This window comes from Phyllostomus discolor, chromosome 6, assembly GCF_004126475.2.
Source record: "Phyllostomus discolor isolate MPI-MPIP mPhyDis1 chromosome 6, mPhyDis1.pri.v3, whole genome shotgun sequence".
Classification (NCBI taxonomy): Eukaryota; Metazoa; Chordata; class Mammalia; order Chiroptera; family Phyllostomidae; genus Phyllostomus; species Phyllostomus discolor.
The window spans coordinates 44,882,286-44,891,291 of NC_040908.2; the positions used below are offsets into that span (position 1 = coordinate 44,882,286).

At 39.1% G+C, this 9,006-nt stretch overlaps 1 protein-coding gene across 2 annotated transcripts in view; it reads left to right on the forward strand.

Moving 5' to 3' along the window:
* MEIS1 (Meis homeobox 1) overlaps positions 1 to 8,163 on the forward strand; it is a 129,830-nt gene extending 121,667 nt beyond the window's left edge. Inside the window, exons 10-13 of one of the 2 annotated variants that reach the window (XM_028517643.2) lie at positions 3,180 to 3,238; positions 4,344 to 4,433; positions 4,714 to 4,809; positions 6,916 to 8,163. In XM_028517643.2, the coding sequence (XP_028373444.1) occupies positions 3,180 to 3,238; positions 4,344 to 4,433; positions 4,714 to 4,772 (208 nt within the window). In that variant the 3' untranslated portion in view covers positions 4,773 to 4,809; positions 6,916 to 8,163. The remainder of the gene's footprint in view (positions 1 to 3,179; positions 3,239 to 4,343; positions 4,434 to 4,713; positions 4,810 to 6,915) is intronic. The other variant, XM_028517640.2, reaches the window with a different exon arrangement.
* The last annotated feature ends 843 nt before the right edge of the window (positions 8,164 to 9,006 follow it).

A 9,006-nucleotide genomic window follows, 5' to 3' on the forward strand; every position in this document is an offset into this window, starting at 1 on the left:
GTTTTTATTTAATGAAAGAAGTCCCACCTTCATATCTATGCATCCCATACATAGCCGACACTGGTGTCGTCAATAATAATGACTAATTATTGCCACCACAAGAAAACAAACAGCATCTAGTCCCTGGGGGCCCTGAGCTGAGAGTGGGTGGTGAGGTGTTGGCTCACTGTGTGGGCACCACAGCAAGGCTCGGAGATTGCCATTTAGTGTCGTCCACCGAAGACCTTCAGGGGCGCGTAGACAAACATCAGAATGGCGAGCAGAGAGTGGCTCAGGTGGTGAGTGGACTCAGTATCCTAAAAGAACTCACATTCTAGAATGAACTTGGTAAGAGTCACAGGTGTGTAACTTGGGGAGAAGAGGGGAGAAGCCAGTGGGGCGTGATGGCTATAGTTGAAATATTTGAAAGGCGGTCCTAAAGAAGTGAGATTAAAGTTGCTTAAGTTACCCCAAGGAGTTGTCCTGGTGAATGCATTTTAGATCAAGCAGGGCAGAAGCTGCTAGCAGTTGCCTTGTCCATAGAATGAATGGACTCTCAGGAAAGGTGGGAAGTACTGCATTAGGAACAGTCCAGTGGAGGCTACCCATCTACTAGATGGTGATATCAGAGAGAGGATTCACATCTGTGACCAAGCCAGGTGACCCTTCAAGTCCCTTCCAAACCTGAGGTGTAATTTCTCTGTGATTCCCTGGGTTTAATTGTCATGGATTCAAATCTGCTCTTGTTTTACGAAATGGTCTTTGGAAATCTGAATGTACAGATGTGAAGGATGCAAGCTTTAGAATATAGATAACTCGAGACACTGAATCTTCTTATGCATAGCTTTATCTTTGTGTACACAAGCAGTATGTCCATCAAAATCCTTAGTCCACAGAATGTTCAGTCATGCTTCCTCTTAGAATCAACAATAGAGTTGCTGCCAGTGGTGATTGGCTCAAAACCAGCTATTTATGTATTTATTTATTTACTTATTGAGTTAGTTTTTAGAGAGGGGAAGGGAGGGAGGAAGAGAGGGAGAGAAACATCACTGTGTGGTTGCGCCTCACGCACCCCCAGCTGGGGACCTGGCCCACAACCTAGGCATGTGTCCTGACTGGGAATCAAACCTGAAACCCTTTGATTTGCAGGCCAGCACTGAATCCACTGAGTCACACCAGCCAGGGAAAAATCAGCTTATTTTTAAATATCTGTGTAGTTCTAGATATTCTAGATGAGTAACATGGCAGTGGCCATGCTCTGGTTAGGATATTAGAGAGGGGGGTGCTTGCTACCATTCGGTTCACCAGCTATGTGTCATTCAGCAAATTATTAACATCTCTTGGGTAACATGTGACCTCAAATAAGTGACTTAACTTCTCTGAGCTGTGGTTTTGCATCTGTTAAAAGTGTGCATCTGTTAAAAATAGGAATATTTTTAGATAAATAGTATAAATCATATCCACAAAAATATTATGTTTTTAAAAGGACTTTAAAAAAGTTATCAGAGTTCCTTCCCTCTAAGACCCTGTAGATTACTGACAGTCCCACAGATGAAGAGCTGGATTTTACTCTCTTACCTGTGTTAGCTACTATGAAAATTACTGTTGGTATATGCAGAATATTAATATTAAATAATTTTCTAATTGGTCATGCAGTGAAGGCAGCTAATGAAAAAGCAGATTTTTTTTTCATTTTAATTGGCTATTTCACATAGTGTTTGTGCTACACCTGTGCGTATAATGAGACTGGAGAATTAGTCTAACCTTCTGCTCACATGATTCCAATTTCCATGGTTTATACAAGATAATGGTAACCTGATTTACAACACAATTTGTTTTAGATCCTTGTTTTAAATATTTTTATTAGCAGTCCAGGGACTTCATATACAAGAACTGATACGATATGTATTATTGGGAATAGTTCGCACCAACAGTGTCCTTTTAGTTAAATTCCACTATCATCACTTATTTTAATTACCTCTCAGGTAATGAAGAAACAAGACTGTAAGATACTAAGAATCTTAACATATCAGGAAGTATTCATTTTTATTTTGAAAACCTGTCCCTGTCTGTTTAATGGTTCGTGTTTTGGGATCTATTTTCCTACCTGAACTGGGAGACTTACAAACTAGAATGCGTACTGGACTGTGAATCCTTTATTATTAATAGTGTATTATTAAACTTTTAATTGTAGTTTTATGTGCTGCTCATGTTCAATATATTCAAATCTGAGCTGAGAACTGAAAGCGATTTACTATTTCAGAATCTAATATGTCCTGCTCATTTTCTGTATTTGATATGTAATTTTTAGTATTACTCAGTAGAGACAGATTTTAAGAGTTAGAAATTTCACGCGCATGGCTTTGGAGAGCTTGTATTAATCACTCTTTGAGAGCCAACAAAAATTGTAAGGAAAATCTCATTAAGACACTTAAGCGACTTAAATATCTTAATAAGATGTTCATTATAAAATTTCAGGTCTAGCTGGAGAAAGCAAGATTATAAGTTCAATTACTGTATAGCTGTGACCTTGCCTTGACCTCAGACTTTGCATAAAGAGCAAAAAAAAAAAAGCCACCCCAAGAAATCTCTACAAGGAATGCATTTCTCTGAAGTCCCCAGCAGTGTGAGTTAGTGGTGATAAACTCCAGACATTCTCTCATTTGATGGTGTGCTGCCATCCCAGTTCATTATCTTAATAGTGGGCATTAAAATAGAATTAGGTTTGTAAGAGGTAGGGAAGGTTTTGATAAAAATTGTAAAAAAGAAGTCAGAGAACATAAGATTGAAATGTCACTAATTAGGAGCAGTAACAGATGCCCTTATGGACATTTCGCTCTCTCCACCAAATTCCCCCCACCCCTTGCAATTGAAAAGAGTGGTGGCTAGCTAGTATTGTTTCCTGAAAACTCCTCTAATTCCCCCATGAAAAGATGAAATGGAAGTGTCCAACTGTGGTAAAACAGGCAAACATAAATCAACTCAGAAACCCCAAGCCTATGGACTCAAAGGTCACTGGGGGTTACAGGTTTTGCAGCTTGTGGAACTGCACGGAGAGCAGGAGAGAGAACCGTCTTGCCAAGACTAAGCTTTGCTTTCGCTGAGATTCATCTTCTCTTCCTCTACCTCCCCCCATTCTGTTTTGTTTTGTTTTGTTTTGTTTTAAGGAGTAATGATTTGCTCTACTGTCTTGGTTACAGGTTTATTAATGCCCGGAGAAGAATAGTGCAGCCCATGATAGACCAGTCCAACCGAGCAGGCAAGTCCCCCATAGTGACTGTATTCAAGTCACGCAAGCGAAAACCATCCTCAAGCCATTCACCGGGAGGTCCGATACCTGGTAAATAAACTGGGAGTGAGTGCTAGGAGCGCCTGGCAATTAAAATGAAACCAGTTTCGTTTCATAACAACACTAATCAATTTAACATCATTATAAAATGTTTGGAGAAGGTGGGAAAAAAGCCAACAGAGAAAAGTAACTCTTAAATCATATGCTCAGTTACAATATTCTTTGTACACATTCAATATATTAATGTTATTTTTTTTCTGAGTTTGCCTTCCCAGCTCTTTCTGCTACTATGACCACTCCCTGGTGCATGGCTTGGTGTGGAATTGCTGTAAACTTTATTACCTGTCAAAAGGGCAAAGGGGTCAGGATCGCTTGTGGGACTCAGTAAAGTTCAAAGACATTCAATGAGGTAGAGCTTTTGTGTGCTTTAATAACCCAAGGCAGCTTACTTCTGAAGCAGCTTTTCATGTACAGTTAAAACATGGGGCTCAGGTAGTGGTATAAATACACAATTTCTATTTCTCGGGCCTTCTCTTAGTCAACTTTTTTTGGGTTAGTAACAGCTTTTTGGTTTGTAATCTGAGCTTAAAATGGCAATACGTCTATGGGATCCCAGTTTGCAGACCTAAAAATCCAAGAAACGTCTTTCTAGGATTTGTTTTCGTGTTGTAACACACCAAATACATCAACAACAGTATTCAGTAGGGGTGGCGTGGGTCTTTTCTTTCTTCGGAAACACTGTCTGGGCTCGGAGAGAGCACTGTGAAAAACTAGGTAAAGCACTGCATTGAGTCACTGCATATTTAGTCATATTCCTGGAATTTTTTTTTCCTTTCAACAACAGTTGTGTGATTACCAGACAAAACCCAAACATGAAGTTTCTGTATGTTCACTATTCTTTGAACAGTGTTTTAAAACTTGGTCAGAGGTATGGGGAGCTGGAATTTAACTTCAAATGTTTTAAAATTATACCTGCCTGGTATGTTCCCTCTCTCTTTCTCTCTCTCTCTCTCCCTGGCTATTTCATTCTCTCTCGGAGACTGTTGTTAAGAACTTGTGTTCTGCACTTTTGTAGTAAGTCAAGGAACACCTTATAACCCCGACGGACAGCCAATGGGAGGTTTTGTGATGGACGGTCAGCAACACATGGGCATCAGGGCACCAGGTAAGGCTGTTTTGTGGTTGCTTCTCATTGTTAACTCCAAGAGTGTCACCCCCATCAGCACAGGTAAACCCACTTCATCCTTTGCTGTTGTCTCAAGCTGCCTGCCTTGCCTGCCATCTGTGCATCTGAGATATTGCAGAGGGGAAGCCAGGATCTTTGTGCACTGAAGATCTCACTGTTTCTCAGCCCTCTGGAATCTATTTTTTTAAGGGTCTTTTGGCACTATCTGTTGACTTTGCTCATTTTCTGGCCTCTTCTTGGATTTTTATCTCCCTTCTAGGACCTATGAGTGGAATGGGCATGAATATGGGCATGGAGGGGCAGTGGCACTACATGTAACCTTCATCTAGTTAACCAATCGCAAAGCCAGGGGGAAGTAAGTACAAATGGGGTCTTTGTTTTCACTTTGTCCTAGGAATATTTTTCCTCTTGCATTTTCTTATGTTCTCCTTGCCCATAGCTTCATGCTTGTTCATTCCTTTCCATTAAACTCCTGGTTTCTTGCTTCCTTCATTTTCTCTTTGGTGGTGATCAAGCTTTTAAGCTTATAAATACTATGTATGATGTACATTTATCCTGTGTGTTGCTATTATACAGTACTGACCACATGACAAAATAAGAAACAGTCAGGAGGTGGGGGAGTGGGTTGTCATAGCAACAGACTGATTTGCAAAATGTAAGCAGTCTGCAGCAGTGCAAGGAGAGGAAAGAGCATGTCCCCAAAGTGTCATAAATCTGTCTAACCGCAGTTGATGCATGAGTTACATTTCTACACTAACCTGCAAGACACTGAAAAGCCAAACAGAGACTTCTTTTAGGGAAAATAAACACTAGCTTTACTTAGGGTAAGTAAAGGCATATTTTGAGCTTCAGTCAACTAAACTTTGATTTTTTTTTCTTAGTTTATTCCTTTGTCTGTCCATCATAATGGGATTACGTGTGGCAATGGAAAAAGGGAGAATACAAAATAGAGGTGTGCACAGCAGGCTGCAGGGCTTAGCCTAGGCTAATTGACTATATCCAAATTAAGTATGCCATCACTTGCAGTGTGACAAATGGATTTGACTTATTCAGTATACAAAAATAGAGATCATTAATGCAATCTTCAGTGGCAGGCCTAGTGAAGTGGGCCTAGGAAAACTGTCCCAGATTCTCATTCTTGCATTTTCTCTCCAAAAGAGACACTCCAGCCATTCGTGTTCAAACAAGTAAGACTGTTTTGAACACCAAAGCCCTTGTTCAGTTCCTAAATCACCCCTCATAGCATTGCTCTGCCTTTGTTTCTGAAATTAAAATCAGTTATAGCTAAGTCCTGGTCGTGTCTCTGATTATATTAACACTATTTAAAATTGCTGCTGAGGCCAAGGGTAATTCGTATTGGTCCTTCTCTCTGGGTGTGAGTCAAATATAAGTTTAACAATTAGCTCCTGAAAACATTCCACTGAACTCAAGAATGCAACAGTCTTATTACCTCATCATGGAATTCTCTAGCTAAGTTAATTTAAATATTGTTTCTTAGTTTCTAGGTCAATTAAATTTAAATGATGTATTTTATGCTTCGTGACCAATTAAATTAATAGGTTATTACAAAAAATATTATCATCTTTTTTGATTAAAGAGCTGTGGGTACAGTATATTTTATAAGCAATTTTCATTAGTTCAAAAATGTTCCTTTAGGCTAGATTAAGCAGCCATTCATTGCAAGAGCCTGGAGACCTTATTCGAAGGTGTTCATCGTATTCACAGTACACTATTACTTAGAACTAAAGCCAATTGAACCTACTTAGCAATAGCGTTATGCCTTTCACCCTTGATGATTATGGAGCTTATAGCTCTCAGAAACAATACACCTGTCAGTTTCCATCAACTATAGCAATCCATGCAGAAGACAAGAGGCCTCTCAAAGCAGGAGGGGTATTGTTTTAGGTTCAATTTTTCTTATTGTTCTCAAAATCATTGAAAGGTGGACAGGGTTTTGTGAAGGCTTTCTTTCCCCAGCTCTAAGGAATCATGAGGAAGGAATTCATTGATAACTGTTATTGTTTTGTTTTGTTTTAATTTTCCAAAAGTACAAGTTTAGCTAAGTAATCAGCCTTAGTGAGCCTGTCTAGTTAGTTTCACGCAAGATGTTTCATGACCAGTGCAGGGCACTCTTGTACTCTTGGTAGAGAATATCTCAGGGAACAAAAGTGCTTTTTCAGACCAGACCATAAATAACAGTTTTGTTTTTTAAATAAACAAGACCTCAGTAGGCTGACCTGATGACAATGACAATGGAAAAAAAAAATAGTCACAAAATGAGAGTTTCCAGCACAACATTTCTCATTTTATTTTCTTCTATATGAATCAAAAGAATACTTCACAGAGCCATGTTCCCTTGATCACAGTGTCCCCTGGCTTTCATAGGATCGCCATAGCCAGAACCACACTATTGCTTTTTCATAATATTTTCTTTCTGTTTCTTTCTTTTGAATTTCTACAGGGCTGCAAAGTATGCCAGGGGAGTATGTAGCCCGGGGTGGTCCAATGGGTGTGAGTATGGGACAGCCAAGTTATACCCAACCCCAGATGCCCCCCCATCCTGCTCAGCTGCGTCATGGGCCCCCCATGCATACGTACATTCCTGGACACCCTCACCACCCAACAGTGATGATGCATGGAGGACCGCCCCACCCTGGAATGCCAATGTCAGCATCAAGCCCCACGGTTCTTAATACAGGAGACCCAACAATGAGTGGACAAGTCATGGACATTCATGCTCAGTAGCTTAAGGGAATATGCATTGTCTGCAATGGTGACTGATTTCAAATCATGTTTTTTCTGCAATGACTGTGGAGTTCCATTCTTGGCATCTACTTTGGACCAAGGAGCATCCCTAATTCTTCATAGGGACTCTTAAAAAGCAGGAAATACCAACTGAAGTCAATCTGGGGGACATGCTAAATAACTATATAAGACATTAAGAGAACAAAGAGTGAAATATTGTAAATGCTATTATACTGTTATCCATATTACGTTGTTTCTTATAGATTTTTTAAGAAAAATGTGAAATTTTTCCACACTATGTGTGTTGTTTCCATAGCTCTTCACTTCCTCCAGAAGCCTCCTTACATTAAAAAGCCTTACAGTTATCCTGCAAGGGACAGGAAGGTCTGATTTGCAGGATTTTTAGAGCATTAAAATAACTATCAGGCAGAAGAATCTTTCTTCTCGCCTAGGATTTCAGCCATGCGCGCGCTGTCTTTCTCTTTCTCTCTCTCTCTCTGTCTCTCTTTTCCTCTCTCTCCCTCTTTCTAGCCTGGGGCTTGAATTTGCATGTCTAATTCATTTACTCACCATATTTGAATTGGCCTGAACAGATGTAAATCGGGAAGGATGGGAAAAACTGCAGTCATCAACAATGATTAATCAGCTGTTGCAGGCAGTGTCTTAAGGAGACTGGTAGGAGGAAGCATGGAAACCAAAAGGCCGTGTGTTTAGAAGCCTAATTGTCACATCGAGCATCATTGTCCCCATGCAACAACCGCCACCTTATACATCACTTCCTGTTTTATGCAGCTCAAAAACATAGACTGAAGATTTATTTTTAATATGTTGACTTTATTTCTGAGCAAAGCATCGGTCATGTGTGTATTTTTCCATAGTCCCACCTTGGAGCATTTATGTAGACATTGTAAATAAATTTTGTGCAAAAAGGACTGGAAAAATGAACTGTATTATTGCAATTTTTTTTTGTAAAAGTAGCAGTTTGGTATGAGTTGGCATGCATACAAGATTTACTAAGTGGGATAAGCTAATTATACTTTTTGTTGTGGATAAACAAATGCTTGTTGATAGCCTTTTTCTATCAAGAAACCAAGGAGCTAATTATTAATAACAATCACCGCACACCGAGTCTCAGCGTTTCTGACGGAAGCAGTTTGGATTGTACAGTAACGCCAAGTCCAGTTGTAGTTGTTCGAGTGCAGTAATGAAATCTGAATCTAAAATAAAAACAAGATTATTTTTGTCATGCTGACTCCACTGCTTGAACAATTTGTTTACTGCCCCCCAAATTTTGATGATTAATGCAGTAAATGTAAAAATTAATCTTAGCTCCCTAAGACATATATTTATACTTGAAAATTTTAACCACAGAGTAAATTATTTAATAATAGTCCTGATTTCTTTAAGCTGACTTAATGAACCAATATCAGAACATTTAAGGCCTAAGGGCACTAAACTAACTATAGACTCAGATTACATCCGACAGAATTACTTGTCTAATATCAGTGAAATTATTCTTGCATATAATGGCAAACCAAGTACAGAGTTAAGTATTTTGCTGAGGATGTTACCTACGATAAGCAGTATATGTTTATAAGGAAATTAACTACATGAATTGAAGAGACCAGACTTCAAAATCTAATTTTTACAAATACGCTCTATGTTCTCATTGGATAACACTGGTTATTAACTAATTTTCTAGAACAGCTGTACAGAATTTCTGCATGGCAGCCAGATAAATGGCACAAAATAACATGTTTAAGCTGGAAGAGCTTATAATTTTATTTAAATAAAATTGCTGCTATAA